The sequence below is a fragment of the Ascidia mentula genome, chromosome 9 (genome assembly GCF_947561715.1).
Source record: "Ascidia mentula chromosome 9, kaAscMent1.1, whole genome shotgun sequence".
NCBI lineage: Eukaryota > Metazoa > Chordata > Ascidiacea > Phlebobranchia > Ascidiidae > Ascidia > Ascidia mentula.
Window position 1 is genome coordinate 2,844,110 of NC_138574.1, and position 21,559 is coordinate 2,865,668.

At 36.8% G+C, this 21,559-nt stretch overlaps 3 protein-coding genes across 3 annotated transcripts in view; all 3 read left to right on the top strand.

The window, feature by feature from the left end:
- The window catches only part of LOC145913897 (serine/threonine-protein kinase/endoribonuclease IRE1-like), a 95,135-nt gene that overhangs the window by 51,893 nt on the left and 21,683 nt on the right, over positions 1-21,559 (top strand). The window lies entirely within an intron of this gene.
- LOC145913308 (uncharacterized) lies at positions 5,041-8,204 on the top strand. Its single transcript, XM_083000922.1, has 5 exons — positions 5,041-5,177; positions 5,531-5,640; positions 6,110-6,263; positions 6,467-6,647; positions 6,861-8,204. The coding sequence occupies exons 1-5, from the start codon at positions 5,117-5,119 to the stop codon at positions 7,036-7,038; spliced, it is 684 nt and encodes a 227-aa protein (XP_082857048.1). The 5' UTR covers positions 5,041-5,116; the 3' UTR covers positions 7,039-8,204.
- LOC145913309 (uncharacterized) lies at positions 16,331-19,494 on the top strand. Its single transcript, XM_083000923.1, has 5 exons — positions 16,331-16,467; positions 16,821-16,930; positions 17,400-17,553; positions 17,757-17,937; positions 18,151-19,494. The coding sequence occupies exons 1-5, from the start codon at positions 16,407-16,409 to the stop codon at positions 18,326-18,328; spliced, it is 684 nt and encodes a 227-aa protein (XP_082857049.1). The 5' UTR covers positions 16,331-16,406; the 3' UTR covers positions 18,329-19,494.

Sequence of the window (21,559 nt, forward strand, 5' to 3'; positions counted from 1 at the left end):
TATAATGTCATTAGGGGAAATTTACTCCAAATTTGACCTTTTGTCAATTCACAACATAAAGCCATGGTGGGAAACACTTCGAACCTTCACCACTGCAGCAATGATTGGATCAAGTCTGTTTTTGCTCTACAAAGCTGACATTGAGCCATTAAGGTGTCTCCCTCTTAACAGCAGTGATATTCCATCATTTACAAATGCCAAAATGTTGTTTGTAAATGAACAATGTAAAGAGGAAGGCAATTTTTTTCTGCTTAACTTCTGGTGGATTTCAATGTTGATATCGGTTTGGTTGTATGGGGCAATGAATTTTTGGGAGCACATTCCTGTGATAATCAATGAAGTCGCCAAATTCAGAAAATTGTTTGATATTGTGTCTGGGTTTGGAGATTCAGTTGATGACCTGGTCATGCTAGTGACAACTCCTAATACGTCAGACACATCAGAAATTGAGCGGGAAAGAAGAAAAGAGGGTCAAAAGATTGTGAAAGCTTTGTTCAAACAACCAGAACAAAATAGTTTTTGGAAACCTGAACAGGAAATCTTGATAGAAAATATGCACAAGAATATTGTGCAGGATTTTTCTGCCTTTTCCCTCCTTGATATCAGTGCAAAGAGTGGGGCAGATGTAACCTTTCCATTGACATACACAAAAAGAGAGAGATGTGTTTACCTTAAAGACATCATCAACCTTGATAATCTTTTTACTGAACCCTCATTACACGAAATGGAGCATTTGGAAATTTGGGAAGAGGATATGTCCCTAAAGCTGGGAACTCTAATATCCAAAATACGTCAAGGACACAAAATTAGAGATATTTCAAAACTTGACTCCGCTTCTTCTGACATTTTGCGTGGACTTTATGATGAATGGTCAACTGAATTTACCCACATGCCTGCAAATAGATGTGATGTGTTATGTCAACTATTTTCACTTCGTCAAATTGAGAATCTACGAAAACTAAAAGAAGAAGTCTTAGACCTGCAAACAACAAGTAAAGATATTCTTAGGGATATTCAAGCTGATGCCGTGTCAAAGTTATGTCTGTTGCGCAACCAAGAGGAGTTGACAAGTTTGGAAAAAATGCGTCACTTAATATACATTACAGATCCTACTGATCAATTGCCAGGATGGCAGCAATATGAGGAAGTCAAGGGTTACACCAAAACCCGCGATGATGTTGAAGGAGATAAGATTGGCCGTGCATTTAATGTTCAACCACCAATCATGAGTGATTTTTTTAATAAACATCGCCAACAGCACGAAGACAAACTTTATTTACTTATGGACTCTTTGAAAAAGGAAAGCCTTTTGAAACAACTTGAATCCATTCGTGAGTTGCCACCTCAAGAACAGTTATATCAGCTTTTTGAACACAGTGAGCAACCTGGTCCATCAAATGACAATTTAAATTTGATAGACAACATTCGAATTGTGGATGGATACAAACAACTTCTTGCACTACTACAGATTGTAATAGCTGACCAGCTGGCAAATACTGTTAATAATGAAAATGCAAATAGCGAAGCTTATAAACCACACAATGACAGAAAGGTATATATAACAAACTGGTACTTATTTAGAAATACATTATCGGGTCTAATTGCCTTGGGTGGGATCATTTTGTTTTTATTTTTTTTTAGCCAACCAATATCAGATTTCACATGCAGTGATTCCTACACATGCATCTACCGTTCTTTCAGAATGGCACAAGCCATTGCTATAATACAAAGCATTTTTATGGGCTTTCTACTTTTCATCCTCAATGTTTTTACGATGAAAGTTTTGTGTCAAAAAAACAAATCTGACAGAAACTTCCTTCTGTGGTTATGTAAAAACAGTGGAGAAACAAAAAATGTAGAAGTCTTCAAAAAACTTACTGCTGGTGTTGAGGAAAACGGTTTAGGGATAATTCAAAGGCTGCATAAACATATGATTTTAGCTGCAAGAGAAAATGATATTGGTTTCTTTCAATTTTACATAGAAGTTTCAAATAAAGGCATTCGTGACTTTTTGAATAGCAAGTTTGTCAAAAATAACACTGATGATGCGATTGATAAAACAATTTCCTCATTGCAACGCTTAGGTACTAAATCACTAACACCAGCAACAACACAAAAAATTCCACAAAATCCATGTAAAAAATGTCTACCATTTGGTTCGTGTTGTAATCGAAAATCCACGAATTCCAATCGTTCAAATCAGGACACCCAATCAATTGATGGTGTAAACGATCAGGAAATCGAACCATTTAATACTTCACAAGTGTAGCAAATTTTTAGAATGTTTGTGTGTCTCATTTCCATATTCCCATTCTTTCATTGTACTGTACTTCGATAGTATGATTTTGTTATGCTGCAAAATTAAATGTGAAAAAGAGACAAACCACATTTATTTATGTATGAATCTTGTCACATTATTTCCTGTGTATTCATAAAATGTGACTTTTTCTCAATCATTTTTGTGTTGCTGGCTATTTTTAAATATTTTATGATTTTTGCAAAATCTACGGTTTTCTTTTTCAAACCTGGCAAATGTAAAAAATATTTTGCATATTACCTCGTGTTATTTGCCAAGCAGTAACTTTGTAAGTTCCACATGCCAACACATTACATATTGCATTTTATGATTGTCTGTACAAATAAAACCATTTGCATATTGTATTCATTGTTTTTATTCCTCTAGTGACAATAGATTCGCAGAGAGTAGAACATCAGCCATGGTCATGAGGCATTTCCCATGGTGGAAGCACAATATATGCGAAGTATCCGGTACACATTTATGCATCGAAAGTCAAACCTAAAAAAGTCGTAAGGGTTATCCAGTCAGGCGCCCATGTAAAGAAGGAAGATTTTGAATGTTACATATCAAACCGTATTGGGATGCTTCATTCCTACAATTGCATCTACCATTCTTTCACAACGTTATGGGTGTTTGTCATTATACAAGAAATTCTAATGGCATTTCAAGCATCAGCCTGTTTACTATCTTTGATAGAACTCTTGTTTCAAAAAAACATGTCGGACACCAGGTTTCTTCTCTGGCTTTGTGAAAGCAGCGGAGAAAAGAAAAATGTAAAAGTTTTCAAACAAATTCAATCTGGCATTGAAGAAAATGTCCATGTGATAGTTGACGGGTTGCTTAAAAATATGGTTACAGCGACACATGCTAACGACATACATTTTTTCGAATTCTACATGGATATCACAAGCAAAAACATTGATGAATTTTTATGCAGTGATTTTGTTCGATTTAATACCAATATTGCAGCTGCTAAAACAATATCTGTATTGGAGCTCCTAAAAACCCAGCCCTCACAAAAACCTAAAAAAAGGAACACATTTCTTTGTTTTTTCTGCTTTTGCTTAAATCCCATGACAATTATGAGTAACATAAATTCCCCAGAAAATTATGAAGAACTGTTATAGTTTCTGCAAAAAACTGCAAGCTTGTATCTTCTTGTGTGCATTATTGTGTGTTGTTCTTCTTACAAACGTATGTATGTATATGTTTTCGTGTGGTTAATTGTGTTTTGTTAAGGCTAGCTGCACCTTAGTGTTTTTGAATGCTGTTCACACGCTCCGCTGGCTGTGTCATTTGCTTTCTGTCTTTCGCTTTGTTAGGCTTGTGATATGCAGCAGCAGTGGCCTACCATTATAACAACACGTCTGAAGCTGACCAAACGTTGCTGTCAGAGGGTGTTTAGAAACGTATTGCATCTTTGTTTTAAAATAAAAAGATGTTGCTGTAATTTATGCTTGTGTATGCTCGCTTGTATCAAATTGTGTTTCAAATGCTCAAAATAAAAAACAAACGTATGTATGTATATCTTTTAATGTGCTTAATCCATTGTGTCCGGATTTGCCCCGTTAAAAGCCTGACTATAAATATCCAGGTGAAAAAAGTAAATTCTGTTCTATTCTACTGAATACGTTCCGTTTCATTTAAATGAGCTATGCTACACACAACGATCCATTTTGGTTGTCAATAACGAATCTATATTTAAGATGCCACAATTCTCTGGTATTTTCCAAGTTCTGACAATCGTACCGATTTGTGAATGTAAGTACATTAATACTCAAGAGATGACAATGGTACGATTTGTCTACGGAGTTAGGCCGGCACAGCACCATAGCCTTCCGGTTAACAATTATTGGGACCCTGGCGTTAGCGCAACCTGCAGTGCATTGCCTTGTAATTTGCTTTCTTGCACCCTCATATTTAATCACCGACTGCCTTTTCAGTCAGCAAGTCGTTTTTTTTCAATTGTTGCCAATAAACTTTTTAAAACATTTAAAACATGTCGTTAATAAGAATGAACAGAAATGTGGACTCACCTTGTAAAAACATCGGTAAATTTAGTGACGTAAAACGTCAACAAAAACATAAAACGTCTAAACTTCAGTTGGTAGAGGATGAAGGTTGATTGTTATAAGTGACATGACGGAAATCCACAACAACAACTTCCACGTTTGTTTCATAACCATCTGTAGGCATTATATACTATATTGTGTTAAGCGACGATCAATCAACAGGGAATATGTTATGGTGACAATTGACAGCTTAGAAGAATGAATAATAACGAAAAGTAGGCTACTTATTTCATAACTTTCTTCAAATAGACCACGTCCCAATAATTAAGTGCATAGTTGATGGCTGCGGATGATGTATTTCATTAGGAATTTATACATGTGACGCGGTTGCAGTGAATATAACCCAGTGTTAGATTGAGGCCCTGCTGTCTAAAGCAAATTGTGACACGCGGCATAGAAATACACAAGTAGTGCGGCCACCAAGAATAAGGGTAAAAACACTAAAAAACATTTACCTCATAAAGCTGTGAAGGTGGCGTGGATTTTGGTTGGCCATGAGACACATGCTTTGTTTGCGGAATGGAGTTTGCCCAGTTTGCCGAATTGTAAAGAAGTGATAAAAATGGACAAGGGTGTGGACAGTTGCAGATTTGTAGCGTTTTGTTGAAAAACCGATCTGTATCATCAACAATCCTAATGTCAGGAAATTTAAGCTTGGGGACTTCAGCTGATATTGTCAACGTTGCCAATATTTCCAATAGCTTTCACTAACTTTAAAGATAGTGACTAAGGTGAGAGAAGAAAGATGAAGAATATTGCACCAATGCTATTGCTGTCACTTTCTTCTTTCTTGCTTTTCAGCAAAGGTAAAAAATGCATGATTTTTAACCGTAGTTTAACTTACAAAAACGTTTGCACTAAATATGAGGAGCATTATAGGAATTTGGTCATTGTTTAATAGTGAGTGTAGTCACAGTGGGCAAACTTGGCACTAAATATGCTCATATTTTGTGATTGGTCAAATTCGGCTACTATGTAACCCAGAGTTTCTCAAGGATAAAATTCCCAGCGGGGTTTTCCGGGGGCCACGAACGTTTTTTGTACTGACTGCATTGCATTAAAATTCGTTTTTACGGAATACGTCACAGATCGGGCCCAATAGCTCTGTGGGTGACATTGCAAAGTAAGACCACGATGTAACATCTTGAATGTTTCACAGCAAGAATTTACCATGGAGCTTTTACGCTGGACACGTTTTCTTCGACCTCCAAACTCAACATAACAGTTGTGTACGAAATGTGTTTCAGCATTCCGCCTCTACACGTTGAGGTAAAACTTATGTGTATTAATTCATGATTTTGGGAAATTAAAATGAATTTTGATTTAATTTCCGCTTGCAATATTGCGACGTTTTATTATGTTTTTTTGTCAACTCTAACGCAAATCCTTTTTTCGAGGAAATTTAGAAACTTTACAAAATAAAACACACAGTATGCAAATTAAACTGCAGTTATTTTTTATACCTCTGCACTAAACTGAGAGTTCGGATTTTTAAGTAAGGGACATTTGCCTCACTGTAGGGAAATGTTGAGGCTTTGCTATTTAGGTCTCTGGCATATTTCGGCGCAACGATGGAACTAATAGAAGCTTGTCACGCATGATAGAAAATCAAGATTTGTGAGCAAGATAGCGTGGGTTCAAGTCCCAGTGTGGTAAAAAACAGACATAATTAATCCAAAACAGATTTAAGAGACAAATGTCAACCGGCCGAAATTAACATAGGGGTTTTAAATTTTAGGCAGTTCCAGTCGCAAGTTCATCACTTACGTTTGAGTTGGATGTTTACAAAATCAAGGCTCTCTCGTTTGAAGGTGAACTTATAAGAACTGATCAAGCGACCGGATGGAATTTCACAACTGTTACCGTTTCATGGAAGGCTTTTTTCCTTTCAGGTGTGCATTATTGTACTTTTACAATGTTGTTATAGCAATAACTTTATGGATTACGCAAGTTTATAGGCATGAAGAAATAAACAATGAAACAACTTGTTGATGTTTGAATTTGGCTTGGATCTCAAACGATCCCTTAAAAACTGTTTCGCCAACGTAGAGTAGCCTATAATTCAGAATAATTAACACATTTAACGTAATACAAGGTAGCAACAACTTCCTTTATTTCTACCGGAATTCTGCTAATCTGACTTGGGCTTCGGCACGGAAATTCTGCAATACCACTTTACCAAATGGCGACATCTGCTCGAGTACGCAAATTTGCACCAAATACAACAGAGTCAGAATAATGCTATTCACGTACGGATCCCATTGGGCGCCCATCAGGTACGTTATAATGTTGTTATGTTGTTGGATTATGCAAGAGATGAAATTAGCTCTTTGAAATGTTCAAGCGACTATTTACTGATTGTTGTGTAAAAACCATCCAAAGCCGAAACTATTCTGAATCTTTCTTTGTTCAGGCTGTGATGTAATACATTATTGTGTAACTTAGTTAGTTTCTATGTACACTGCTGAAAATACAACGTTTTCGTACAGTAATGCCACTGATGACTGGGTGCAGTTGGGCAAAGGGAACAACCTTTGCAAAAGCTTAACATCTCTTAATCAAACGGCAGTTTGGAGCAACACCACTGGTCCGTGCCCTCCCTACAATACGACATTTGATCCCTGCCATCTCAAAGGCCACGTTTTTTGTTGCGGACCGGCTCAATAATAGCCCTGAAAGGCCACATTATACTGTAAAAATTTTATTGGATGGTTTTTAAGAGGAACTTAATTTACAAACATATGAAAAAGAATATGATATTCTGTAAACTCTTCTGCAAGGAACAATTTACTTTAAGAGCAGTTTACTTTAACTCTACCACATCGTCACATTGGATATAACATGTGCTTTCGTTTAATGCATACCTAACAATAGAGGAGTTACATGGGAAATTATTGTAATACGTATAATGTTAATATTATTTCGAAAACAGAATCCGAAATAAACATTGAGGTAATAAATTGCCTTTTGTAAAAAGTACAAATTTCTTTAATTCTGTGCCGTCGGTATTATACCAGCAAGTAGAAGAGAATATTTTTTTGTGCCAGTGTTTATATAACTTAAAATACTTTTCACCTTTTAATGATGCAACTGTACATACGAACAAGACAAGAAATTTTGCGTTGAAATAATAGCCAAATTCTGTGATAATAATATGTAATAAGAAACATGTTCCACATACTCTGATTGAAGCAACCCTTTGCATGAATATTTCCAAATACATCACTACATGGCGTTTTATATCCGGTTTGATTTCTTCCTTGTTCTCCAATGTTCTTTTTGTTGGTAGCTTTTACGTTTGTGTGGTATGAAACAAAAACTCTGCCTTCGGTCTGTCAGAGAGAGGCCAGTTAAACTACCAAGCCCAGTGTAACTTCAAACATGAATGCAGAGAAATATGCGTGATACAAATAGAACCGATGACGTACAGCCAACCAGGAAACAACCTCACAGTTACTGGACCCGTGCTGTCAACACGTGACGCGCAAGTTCAGCTTTGGTAGATGTGCCAAGTGCGCGACTCTGAATTATCGCTGCGCATTTGCTTTTGATTACCTTAAATTTAGTAGGAACCCAGCAAACTAAACAAGCCTTACTTTTGATTTAATCGGAACAGGGAAATATAAACATAATTTTTACGGTCGACTGAACACACGTGCGCTTTGATTTGTTTGTAAACACGGAAGCTTTTCTTGAGACAGATAATGAAATAAACGAATTAACGGAAACAGCAATGGTGTTTGATAATTGCACCAAAGAGAAGCTGGGCGATAAAACCATTTTCCAGTCGACAAAACTTCAAACGTAAATAACTTTGCAGTTTCGTAACGGATTTCGATAATTTTTACACAAGTTGTATAGAATTGTGTAACCAGAGGGATGTTAGTTGACAAAAAAAAATCGCCAGTTAATAAAACTTTGAACGCGGGCACAGCATAACTGCTTCAGCTAATATGAAGTTCTGCTTGCAAAGATGGTTCCTCTTTAGTGCAGCGACTGCTTTATTACAAAACATGTTTTTCGGCGCAGTTAGAAGTAAACTACGATTAAAAGAAAAAGGTGGTGTTTGTATGTTCACGAATTCTGTGTGTGGCATCTTATTTTTGCAAGTGATAAAAACGTTGTATAATATTCAATGAATTAAATAATAACAACATGCTACCCATGGTTGATATTAGGTAGAGTTCTTGAGGAATATAATGTCATTAGGGGAAATTTACTCCAAATTTGACCTTTTGTCAATTCACAACATAAAGCCATGGTGGGAAACACTTCGAACCTTCACCACTGCAGCAATGATTGGATCAAGTCTGTTTTTGCTCTACAAAGCTGACATTGAGCCATTAAGGTGTCTCCCTCTTAACAGCAGTGATATTCCATCATTTACAAATGCCAAAATGTTGTTTGTAAATGAACAATGTAAAGAGGAAGGCAATTTTTTTCTGCTTAACTTCTGGTGGATTTCAATGTTGATATCGGTTTGGTTGTATGGGGCAATGAATTTTTGGGAGCACATTCCTGTGATAATCAATGAAGTCGCCAAATTCAGAAAATTGTTTGATATTGTGTCTGGGTTTGGAGATTCAGTTGATGACCTGGTCATGCTAGTGACAACTCCTAATACGTCAGACACATCAGAAATTGAGCGGGAAAGAAGAAAAGAGGGTCAAAAGATTGTGAAAGCTTTGTTCAAACAACCAGAACAAAATAGTTTTTGGAAACCTGAACAGGAAATCTTGATAGAAAATATGCACAAGAATATTGTGCAGGATTTTTCTGCCTTTTCCCTCCTTGATATCAGTGCAAAGAGTGGGGCAGATGTAACCTTTCCATTGACATACACAAAAAGAGAGAGATGTGTTTACCTTAAAGACATCATCAACCTTGATAATCTTTTTACTGAACCCTCATTACACGAAATGGAGCATTTGGAAATTTGGGAAGAGGATATGTCCCTAAAGCTGGGAACTCTAATATCCAAAATACGTCAAGGACACAAAATTAGAGATATTTCAAAACTTGACTCCGCTTCTTCTGACATTTTGCGTGGACTTTATGATGAATGGTCAACTGAATTTACCCACATGCCTGCAAATAGATGTGATGTGTTATGTCAACTATTTTCACTTCGTCAAATTGAGAATCTACGAAAACTAAAAGAAGAAGTCTTAGACCTGCAAACAACAAGTAAAGATATTCTTAGGGATATTCAAGCTGATGCCGTGTCAAAGTTATGTCTGTTGCGCAACCAAGAGGAGTTGACAAGTTTGGAAAAAATGCGTCACTTAATATACATTACAGATCCTACTGATCAATTGCCAGGATGGCAGCAATATGAGGAAGTCAAGGGTTACACCAAAACCCGCGATGATGTTGAAGGAGATAAGATTGGCCGTGCATTTAATGTTCAACCACCAATCATGAGTGATTTTTTTAATAAACATCGCCAACAGCACGAAGACAAACTTTATTTACTTATGGACTCTTTGAAAAAGGAAAGCCTTTTGAAACAACTTGAATCCATTCGTGAGTTGCCACCTCAAGAACAGTTATATCAGCTTTTTGAACACAGTGAGCAACCTGGTCCATCAAATGACAATTTAAATTTGATAGACAACATTCGAATTGTGGATGGATACAAACAACTTCTTGCACTACTACAGATTGTAATAGCTGACCAGCTGGCAAATACTGTTAATAATGAAAATGCAAATAGCGAAGCTTATAAACCACACAATGACAGAAAGGTATATATAACAAACTGGTACTTATTTAGAAATACATTATCGGGTCTAATTGCCTTGGGTGGGATCATTTTGTTTTTATTTTTTTTTAGCCAACCAATATCAGATTTCACATGCAGTGATTCCTACACATGCATCTACCGTTCTTTCAGAATGGCACAAGCCATTGCTATAATACAAAGCATTTTTATGGGCTTTCTACTTTTCATCCTCAATGTTTTTACGATGAAAGTTTTGTGTCAAAAAAACAAATCTGACAGAAACTTCCTTCTGTGGTTATGTAAAAACAGTGGAGAAACAAAAAATGTAGAAGTCTTCAAAAAACTTACTGCTGGTGTTGAGGAAAACGGTTTAGGGATAATTCAAAGGCTGCATAAACATATGATTTTAGCTGCAAGAGAAAATGATATTGGTTTCTTTCAATTTTACATAGAAGTTTCAAATAAAGGCATTCGTGACTTTTTGAATAGCAAGTTTGTCAAAAATAACACTGATGATGCGATTGATAAAACAATTTCCTCATTGCAACGCTTAGGTACTAAATCACTAACACCAGCAACAACACAAAAAATTCCACAAAATCCATGTAAAAAATGTCTACCATTTGGTTCGTGTTGTAATCGAAAATCCACGAATTCCAATCGTTCAAATCAGGACACCCAATCAATTGATGGTGTAAACGATCAGGAAATCGAACCATTTAATACTTCACAAGTGTAGCAAATTTTTAGAATGTTTGTGTGTCTCATTTCCATATTCCCATTCTTTCATTGTACTGTACTTCGATAGTATGATTTTGTTATGCTGCAAAATTAAATGTGAAAAAGAGACAAACCACATTTATTTATGTATGAATCTTGTCACATTATTTCCTGTGTATTCATAAAATGTGACTTTTTCTCAATCATTTTTGTGTTGCTGGCTATTTTTAAATATTTTATGATTTTTGCAAAATCTACGGTTTTCTTTTTCAAACCTGGCAAATGTAAAAAATATTTTGCATATTACCTCGTGTTATTTGCCAAGCAGTAACTTTGTAAGTTCCACATGCCAACACATTACATATTGCATTTTATGATTGTCTGTACAAATAAAACCATTTGCATATTGTATTCATTGTTTTTATTCCTCTAGTGACAATAGATTCGCAGAGAGTAGAACATCAGCCATGGTCATGAGGCATTTCCCATGGTGGAAGCACAATATATGCGAAGTATCCGGTACACATTTATGCATCGAAAGTCAAACCTAAAAAAGTCGTAAGGGTTATCCAGTCAGGCGCCCATGTAAAGAAGGAAGATTTTGAATGTTACATATCAAACCGTATTGGGATGCTTCATTCCTACAATTGCATCTACCATTCTTTCACAACGTTATGGGTGTTTGTCATTATACAAGAAATTCTAATGGCATTTCAAGCATCAGCCTGTTTACTATCTTTGATAGAACTCTTGTTTCAAAAAAACATGTCGGACACCAGGTTTCTTCTCTGGCTTTGTGAAAGCAGCGGAGAAAAGAAAAATGTAAAAGTTTTCAAACAAATTCAATCTGGCATTGAAGAAAATGTCCATGTGATAGTTGACGGGTTGCTTAAAAATATGGTTACAGCGACACATGCTAACGACATACATTTTTTCGAATTCTACATGGATATCACAAGCAAAAACATTGATGAATTTTTATGCAGTGATTTTGTTCGATTTAATACCAATATTGCAGCTGCTAAAACAATATCTGTATTGGAGCTCCTAAAAACCCAGCCCTCACAAAAACCTAAAAAAAGGAACACATTTCTTTGTTTTTTCTGCTTTTGCTTAAATCCCATGACAATTATGAGTAACATAAATTCCCCAGAAAATTATGAAGAACTGTTATAGTTTCTGCAAAAAACTGCAAGCTTGTATCTTCTTGTGTGCATTATTGTGTGTTGTTCTTCTTACAAACGTATGTATGTATATGTTTTCGTGTGGTTAATTGTGTTTTGTTAAGGCTAGCTGCACCTTAGTGTTTTTGAATGCTGTTCACACGCTCCGCTGGCTGTGTCATTTGCTTTCTGTCTTTCGCTTTGTTAGGCTTGTGATATGCAGCAGCAGTGGCCTACCATTATAACAACACGTCTGAAGCTGACCAAACGTTGCTGTCAGAGGGTGTTTAGAAACGTATTGCATCTTTGTTTTAAAATAAAAAGATGTTGCTGTAATTTATGCTTGTGTATGCTCGCTTGTATCAAATTGTGTTTCAAATGCTCAAAATAAAAAACAAACGTATGTATGTATATCTTTTAATGTGCTTAATCCATTGTGTCCGGATTTGCCCCGTTAAAAGCCTGACTATAAATATCCAGGTGAAAAAAGTAAATTCTGTTCTATTCTACTGAATACGTTCCGTTTCATTTAAATGAGCTATGCTACACACAACGATCCATTTTGGTTGTCAATAACGAATCTATATTTAAGATGCCACAATTCTCTGGTATTTTCCAAGTTCTGACAATCGTACCGATTTGTGAATGTAAGTACATTAATACTCAAGAGATGACAATGGTACGATTTGTCTACGGAGTTAGGCCGGCACAGCACCATAGCCTTCCGGTTAACAATTATTGGGACCCTGGCGTTAGCGCAACCTGCAGTGCATTGCCTTGTAATTTGCTTTCTTGCACCCTCATATTTAATCACCGACTGCCTTTTCAGTCAGCAAGTCGTTTTTTTTCAATTGTTGCCAATAAACTTTTTAAAACATTTAAAACATGTCGTTAATAAGAATGAACAGAAATGTGGACTCACCTTGTAAAAACATCGGTAAATTTAGTGACGTAAAACGTCAACAAAAACATAAAACGTCTAAACTTCAGTTGGTAGAGGATGAAGGTTGATTGTTATAAGTGACATGACGGAAATCCACAACAACAACTTCCACGTTTGTTTCATAACCATCTGTAGGCATTATATACTATATTGTGTTAAGCGACGATCAATCAACAGGGAATATGTTATGGTGACAATTGACAGCTTAGAAGAATGAATAATAACGAAAAGTAGGCTACTTATTTCATAACTTTCTTCAAATAGACCACGTCCCAATAATTAAGTGCATAGTTGATGGCTGCGGATGATGTATTTCATTAGGAATTTATAGGACGCATATTGGTATTTCTATGAAAATTAGTTTTGGTGCTGGGAAATGCCCACCGTGTAGACCTGTGTCACAATGCAAAGTCATGCATCACCAAGCAAAGCAGTGACGCAATTAAGTTAAATTTACGGTTGAATGAGCGCACATGTGCGTGCTGTTGTCATGGCGAATTTTAAGGTGTTTGGGGCAGTTTTAGTGTGGTTTTGAGCTATTCCAATTAGGTAGTAACTTGCTGGTGGGTGCTGCTGAAATTTATGTTGAAAATGGAGCAAAAAAATCAGGCTGTGTTTGTGGCAAAATGAATCGTTTAAGTGTCCAATCATTTGTGATTTTATGAAAGATCCATTTCATATCTACAAATTTTGATCAAAATTAGTCTCCGAAAAAATGGTTTAGCCACCCCCCTAGGGCCATTTGCCCCCCTGGTTACTCAATATTTTGGTTAAAAGAGCAACCAAAAATGGAACTGGATTTTGCAGAAAAATGAATCGTTCAACTACCCACTCATTTGCATTTTTTTGTAAGTTCCAACTCTTCTCTATGCGATGGCATCAAATTTAGTTGTTGAAAAAGTGTCAATGCTCTCCCCCAAGGGCTGGGTATACCCCCCTGTTGGTCATATGATCTTCCAGGAGGCCCAAAAAGTCCTTGCTCTGTACAGTCTCATCCAGGAGCAATTTTTTTTTTTTCAACTTTGTAGAATTCCAGGTCCCTATGTAAGTCACAAGACCCATCAACGGTCATTGGGAAACAAGCGGAACAGTCGCTAGATGCATTACAGCCGAGGGCCTTGAACACAGGATTTCTCCTATCTAATACCCATATAGGTCCTTAAGGCGAAATGTCAAATTTTTTAAATGGTGAAATAGACATTAAATTTACACTGAAATATGTTTATTTATGTAAGTTAAACATCATAGGAGGATTTTAAACCAGCTCCAGTCATCAGTCGCCACCTAGTGACAAAAATGAATTTTTTCAATGCCCTAATGTACATAAAGTATGGGGTCTGTTGCTTGACTTTCAGCTTTCAAACAACTTGAAATATAGCTTAAAATGCATGCATTTCCTCTATTGTCATTCCGCAACACATTTTGAGTCATTTATAACACATAGTTTTTGCAATGTATTGTTCATTCGTCATGGCATTTGTTGCATGTGCTGTCTTTCACAGCATCCATTCTTTTGTTGACCTATTTTGCAAAATCTTGAATTAAAGGCTTTTTCATCTTGTTTAGTCATAATACATGAAATATAATTATTTTGTGGCCTAAGTACTGTATTTATTGCCACAGAAAGAAGTGGTCCAATGCCGGTGGGTGATACTTCAGACGAAAGGATTCCAATAAACCCACTGCTGAAACTGCCGCAACCAACAATGTATTTCCTGTATGTACTGCACTTGTTGACATGTACAGTAGTTCCTATTTGTGTTTGGGCCATTAAATTTCAATACAAAACACTTTGCAAGGTCTTGTGGGCCACTTAACAGCACTTTTTTCATGTCATTTTCATGCTTTGGAGATAGCCATGATTTCTTACCATTATGCATGTGACTAATTAGCCTCGAATATTGATTAATTGAAACTTTTGTTGTGTCATTGAGCATGTGTGCATACAAATGGGTGTTGCCATGACTGGTGCATGATGTTTCGGTGTAATTTATGTGAACCGCTTAAGGTCGGTGGCATCATTTTCTGCCTATTAGCTGTACTGCTTGTAGCCCTGCTGATAAGGCCATTTTCTGTTGTTTAGGGGGTGTTGGCAAAAACAGCCATAACTCTGGGATCGATGATCAACCAGGTGTGAAACTTCACATTGTGATAGGTGAATGTCCCATATACTTTGCGGCTTAGGCCAATTGGGTATCTGGTCCATTGACCTTCTATTGAAGGACGCATATTGGTATTTCTATGAAAATTAGTTTTGGTGCTGGGAAATGCCCACCGTGTAGACCTGTGTCACAATGCAAAGTCATGCATCACCAAGCAAAGCAGTGACGCAATTAAGTTAAATTTACGGTTGAATGAGCGCACATGTGCGTGCTGTTGTCATGGCGAATTTTAAGGTGTTTGGGGCAGTTTTAGTGTGGTTTTGAGCTATTCCAATTAGGTAGTAACTTGCTGGTGGGTGCTGCTGAAATTTATGTTGAAAATGGAGCAAAAAAATCAGGCTGTGTTTGTGGCAAAATGAATCGTTTAAGTGTCCAATCATTTGTGATTTTATGAAAGATCCATTTCATATCTACAAATTTTGATCAAAATTAGTCTCCGAAAAAATGGTTTAGCCACCCCCCTAGGGCCATTTGCCCCCCTGGTTACTCAATATTTTGGTTAAAAGAGCAACCAAAAATGGAACTGGATTTTGCAGAAAAATGAATCGTTCAACTACCCACTCATTTGCATTTTTTTGTAAGTTCCAACTCTTCTCTATGCGATGGCATCAAATTTAGTTGTTGAAAAAGTGTCAATGCTCTCCCCCAAGGGCTGGGTATACCCCCCTGTTGGTCATATGATCTTCCAGGAGGCCCAAAAAGTCCTTGCTCTGTACAGTCTCATCCAGGAGCAATTTTTTTTTTTTCAACTTTGTAGAATTCCAGGTCCCTATGTAAGTCACAAGACCCATCAACGGTCATTGGGAAACAAGCGGAACAGTCGCTAGATGCATTACAGCCGAGGGCCTTGAACACAGGATTTCTCCTATCTAATACCCATATAGGTCCTATACATGTGACGCGGTTGCAGTGAATATAACCCAGTGTTAGATTGAGGCCCTGCTGTCTAAAGCAAATTGTGACACGCGGCATAGAAATACACAAGTAGTGCGGCCACCAAGAATAAGGGTAAAAACACTAAAAAACATTTACCTCATAAAGCTGTGAAGGTGGCGTGGATTTTGGTTGGCCATGAGACACATGCTTTGTTTGCGGAATGGAGTTTGCCCAGTTTGCCGAATTGTAAAGAAGTGATAAAAATGGACAAGGGTGTGGACAGTTGCAGATTTGTAGCGTTTTGTTGAAAAACCGATCTGTATCATCAACAATCCTAATGTCAGGAAATTTAAGCTTGGGGACTTCAGCTGATATTGTCAACGTTGCCAATATTTCCAATAGCTTTCACTAACTTTAAAGATAGTGACTAAGGTGAGAGAAGAAAGATGAAGAATATTGCACCAATGCTATTGCTGTCACTTTCTTCTTTCTTGCTTTTCAGCAAAGGTAAAAAATGCATGATTTTTAACCGTAGTTTAACTTACAAAAACGTTTGCACTAAATATGAGGAGCATTATAGGAATTTGGTCATTGTTTAATAGTGAGTGTAGTCACAGTGGGCAAACTTGGCACTAAATATGCTCATATTTTGTGATTGGTCAAATTCGGCTACTATGTAACCCAGAGTTTCTCAAGGATAAAATTCCCAGCGGGGTTTTCCGGGGGCCACGAACGTTTTTTGTACTGACTGCATTGCATTAAAATTCGTTTTTACGGAATACGTCACAGATCGGGCCCAATAGCTCTGTGGGTGACATTGCAAAGTAAGACCACGATGTAACATCTTGAATGTTTCACAGCAAGAATTTACCATGGAGCTTTTACGCTGGACACGTTTTCTTCGACCTCCAAACTCAACATAACAGTTGTGTACGAAATGTGTTTCAGCATTCCGCCTCTACACGTTGAGGTAAAACTTATGTGTATTAATTCATGATTTTGGGAAATTAAAATGAATTTTGATTTAATTTCCGCTTGCAATATTGCGACGTTTTATTATGTTTTTTTGTCAACTCTAACGCAAATCCTTTTTTCGAGGAAATTTAGAAACTTTACAAAATAAAACACACAGTATGCAAATTAAACTGCAGTTATTTTTTATACCTCTGCACTAAACTGAGAGTTCGGATTTTTAAGTAAGGGACATTTGCCTCACTGTAGGGAAATGTTGAGGCTTTGCTATTTAGGTCTCTGGCATATTTCGGCGCAACGATGGAACTAATAGAAGCTTGTCACGCATGATAGAAAATCAAGATTTGTGAGCAAGATAGCGTGGGTTCAAGTCCCAGTGTGGTAAAAAACAGACATAATTAATCCAAAACAGATTTAAGAGACAAATGTCAACCGGCCGAAATTAACATAGGGGTTTTAAATTTTAGGCAGTTCCAGTCGCAAGTTCATCACTTACGTTTGAGTTGGATGTTTACAAAATCAAGGCTCTCTCGTTTGAAGGTGAACTTATAAGAACTGATCAAGCGACCGGATGGAATTTCACAACTGTTACCGTTTCATGGAAGGCTTTTTTCCTTTCAGGTGTGCATTATTGTACTTTTACAATGTTGTTATAGCAATAACTTTATGGATTACGCAAGTTTATAGGCATGAAGAAATAAACAATGAAACAACTTGTTGATGTTTGAATTTGGCTTGGATCTCAAACGATCCCTTAAAAACTGTTTCGCCAACGTAGAGTAGCCTATAATTCAGAATAATTAACACATTTAACGTAATACAAGGTAGCAACAACTTCCTTTATTTCTACCGGAATTCTGCTAATCTGACTTGGGCTTCGGCACGGAAATTCTGCAATACCACTTTACCAAATGGCGACATCTGCTCGAGTACGCAAATTTGCACCAAATACAACAGAGTCAGAATAATGCTATTCACGTACGGATCCCATTGGGCGCCCATCAGGTACGTTATAATGTTGTTATGTTGTTGGATTATGCAAGAGATGAAATTAGCTCTTTGAAATGTTCAAGCGACTATTTACTGATTGTTGTGTAAAAACCATCCAAAGCCGAAACTATTCTGAATCTTTCTTTGTTCAGGCTGTGATGTAATACATTATTGTGTAACTTAGTTAGTTTCTATGTACACTGCTGAAAATACAACGTTTTCGTACAGTAATGCCACTGATGACTGGGTGCAGTTGGGCAAAGGGAACAACCTTTGCAAAAGCTTAACATCTCTTAATCAAACGGCAGTTTGGAGCAACACCACTGGTCCGTGCCCTCCCTACAATACGACATTTGATCCCTGCCATCTCAAAGGCCACGTTTTTTGTTGCGGACCGGCTCAATAATAGCCCTGAAAGGCCACATTATACTGTAAAAATTTTATTGGATGGTTTTTAAGAGGAACTTAATTTACAAACATATGAAAAAGAATATGATATTCTGTAAACTCTTCTGCAAGGAACAATTTACTTTAAGAGCAGTTTACTTTAACTCTACCACATCGTCACATTGGATATAACATGTGCTTTCGTTTAATGCATACCTAACAATAGAGGAGTTACATGGGAAATTATTGTAATACGTATAATGTTAATATTATTTCGAAAACAGAATCCGAAATAAACATTGAGGTAATAAATTGCCTTTTGTAAAAAGTACAAATTTCTTTAATTCTGTGCCGTCGGTATTATACCAGCAAGTAGAAGAGAATATTTTTTTGTGCCAGTGTTTATATAACTTAAAATACTTTTCACCTTTTAATGATGCAACTGTACATACGAACAAGACAAGAAATTTTGCGTTGAAATAATAGCCAAATTCTGTGATAATAATATGTAATAAGAAACATGTTCCACATACTCTGATTGAAGCAACCCTTTGCATGAATATTTCCAAATACATCACTACATGGCGTTTTATATCCGGTTTGATTTCTTCCTTGTTCTCCAATGTTCTTTTTGTTGGTAGCTTTTACGTTTGTGTGGTATGAAACAAAAACTCTGCCTTCGGTCTGTCAGAGAGAGGCCAGTTAAACTACCAAGCCCAGTGTAACTTCAAACATGAATGCAGAGAAATATGCGTGATACAAATAGAACCGATGACGTACAGCCAACCAGGAAACAACCTCACAGTTACTGGACCCGTGCTGTCAACACGTGACGCGCAAGTTCAGCTTTGGTAGATGTGCCAAGTGCGCGACTCTGAATTATCGCTGCGCATTTGCTTTTGATTACCTTAAATTTAGTAGGAACCCAGCAAACTAAACAAGCCTTACTTTTGATTTAATCGGAACAGGGAAATATAAACATAATTTTTACGGTCGACTGAACACACGTGCGCTTTGATTTGTTTGTAAACACGGAAGCTTTTCTTGAGACAGATAATGAAATAAACGAATTAACGGAAACAGCAATGGTGTTTGATAATTGCACCAAAGAGAAGCTGGGCGATAAAACCATTTTCCAGTCGACAAAACTTCAAACGTAAATAACTTTGCAGTTTCGTAACGGATTTCGATAATTTTTACACAAGTTGTATAGAATTGTGTAACCAGAGGGATGTTAGTTGACAAAAAAAAATCGCCAGTTAATAAAACTTTGAACGCGGGCACAGCATAACTGCTTCAGCTAATATGAAGTTCTGCTTGCAAAGATGGTTCCTCTTTAGTGCAGCGACTGCTTTATTACAAAACATGTTTTTCGGCGCAGTTAGAAGTAAACTACGATTAAAAGAAAAAGGTGGTGTTTGTATGTTCACGAATTCTGTGTGTGGCATCTTATTTTTGCAAGTGATAAAAACGTTGTATAATATTCAATGAATTAAATAATAACAACATGCTACCCATGGTTGATATTAGGTAGAGTTCTTGAGGAATATAATGTCATTAGGGGAAATTTACTCCAAATTTGACCTTTTGTCAATTCACAACATAAAGCCATGGTGGGAAACACTTCGAACCTTCACCACTGCAGCAATGATTGGATCAAGTCTGTTTTTGCTCTACAAAGCTGACATTGAGCCATTAAGGTGTCTCCCTCTTAACAGCAGTGATATTCCATCATTTACAAATGCCAAAATGTTGTTTGTAAATGAACAATGTAAAGAGGAAGGCAATTTTTTTCTGCTTAACTTCTGGTGGATTTCAATGTTGATATCGGTTTGGTTGTATGGGGCAATGAATTTTTGGGAGCACATTCCTGTGATAATCAATGAAGTCGCCAAATTCAGAAAATTGTTTGATATTGTGTCTGGGTTTGGAGATTCAGTTGATGACCTGGTCATGCTAGTGACAACTCCTAATACGTCAGACACATCAGAAATTGAGCGGGAAAGAAGAAAAGAGGGTCAAAAGATTGTGAAAGCTTTGTTCAAACAACCAGAACAAAATAGTTTTTGGAAACCTGAACAGGAAATCTTGATAGAAAATATGCACAAGAATATTGTGCAGGATTTTTCTGCCTTTTCCCTCCTTGATATCAGTGCAAAGAGTGGGGCAGATGTAACCTTTCCATTGACATACACAAAAAGAGAGAGATGTGTTTACCTTAAAGACATCATCAACCTTGATAATCTTTTTACTGAACCCTCATTACACGAAATGGAGCATTTGGAAATTTGGGAAGAGGATATGTCCCTAAAGCTGGGAACTCTAATATCCAAAATACGTCAAGGACACAAAATTAGAGATATTTCAAAACTTGACTCCGCTTCTTCTGACATTTTGCGTGGACTTTATGATGAATGGTCAACTGAATTTACCCACATGCCTGCAAATAGATGTGATGTGTTATGTCAACTATTTTCACTTCGTCAAATTGAGAATCTACGAAAACTAAAAGAAGAAGTCTTAGACCTGCAAACAACAAGTAAAGATATTCTTAGGGATATTCAAGCTGATGCCGTGTCAAAGTTATGTCTGTTGCGCAACCAAGAGGAGTTGACAAGTTTGGAAAAAATGCGTCACTTAATATACATTACAGATCCTACTGATCAATTGCCAGGATGGCAGCAATATGAGGAAGTCAAGGGTTACACCAAAACCCGCGATGATGTTGAAGGAGATAAGATTGGCCGTGCATTTAATGTTCAACCACCAATCATGAGTGATTTTTTTAATAAACATCGCCAACAGCACGAAGACAAACTTTATTTACTTATGGACTCTTTGAAAAAGGAAAGCCTTTTGAAACAACTTGAATCCATTCGTGAGTTGCCACCTCAAGAACAGTTATATCAGCTTTTTGAACACAGTGAGCAACCTGGTCCATCAAATGACAATTTAAATTTGATAGACAACATTCGAATTGTGGATGGATACAAACAACTTCTTGCACTACTACAGATTGTAATAGCTGACCAGCTGGCAAATACTGTTAATAATGAAAATGCAAATAGCGAAGCTTATAAACCACACAATGACAGAAAGGTATATATAACAAACTGGTACTTATTTAGAAATACATTATCGGGTCTAATTGCCTTGGGTGGGATCATTTTGTTTTTATTTTTTTTTAGCCAACCAATATCAGATTTCACATGCAGTGATTCCTACACATGCATCTACCGTTCTTTCAGAA

Excerpts from the sequence above, each read along its gene's own strand:
- LOC145913308 (XM_083000922.1), top strand. The coding sequence starts at position 5,117 with ATGAAGAATATTGCACCAATGCTATTGCTGTCACTTTCTTCTTTCTTG. Across the intron at positions 5,178-5,530 it reads TTTCTTGCTTTTCAGCAAAG|CAAGAATTTACCATGGAGCT; the intron begins GTAAAAAATGCA and ends AATGTTTCACAG. Across the intron at positions 6,648-6,860 it reads TCCCATTGGGCGCCCATCAG|TAATGCCACTGATGACTGGG; the intron begins GTACGTTATAAT and ends GTTTTCGTACAG.
- LOC145913309 (XM_083000923.1), top strand. The coding sequence starts at position 16,407 with ATGAAGAATATTGCACCAATGCTATTGCTGTCACTTTCTTCTTTCTTG. Across the intron at positions 17,554-17,756 it reads GAAGGCTTTTTTCCTTTCAG|GTAGCAACAACTTCCTTTAT; the intron begins GTGTGCATTATT and ends ACGTAATACAAG. Across the intron at positions 17,938-18,150 it reads TCCCATTGGGCGCCCATCAG|TAATGCCACTGATGACTGGG; the intron begins GTACGTTATAAT and ends GTTTTCGTACAG.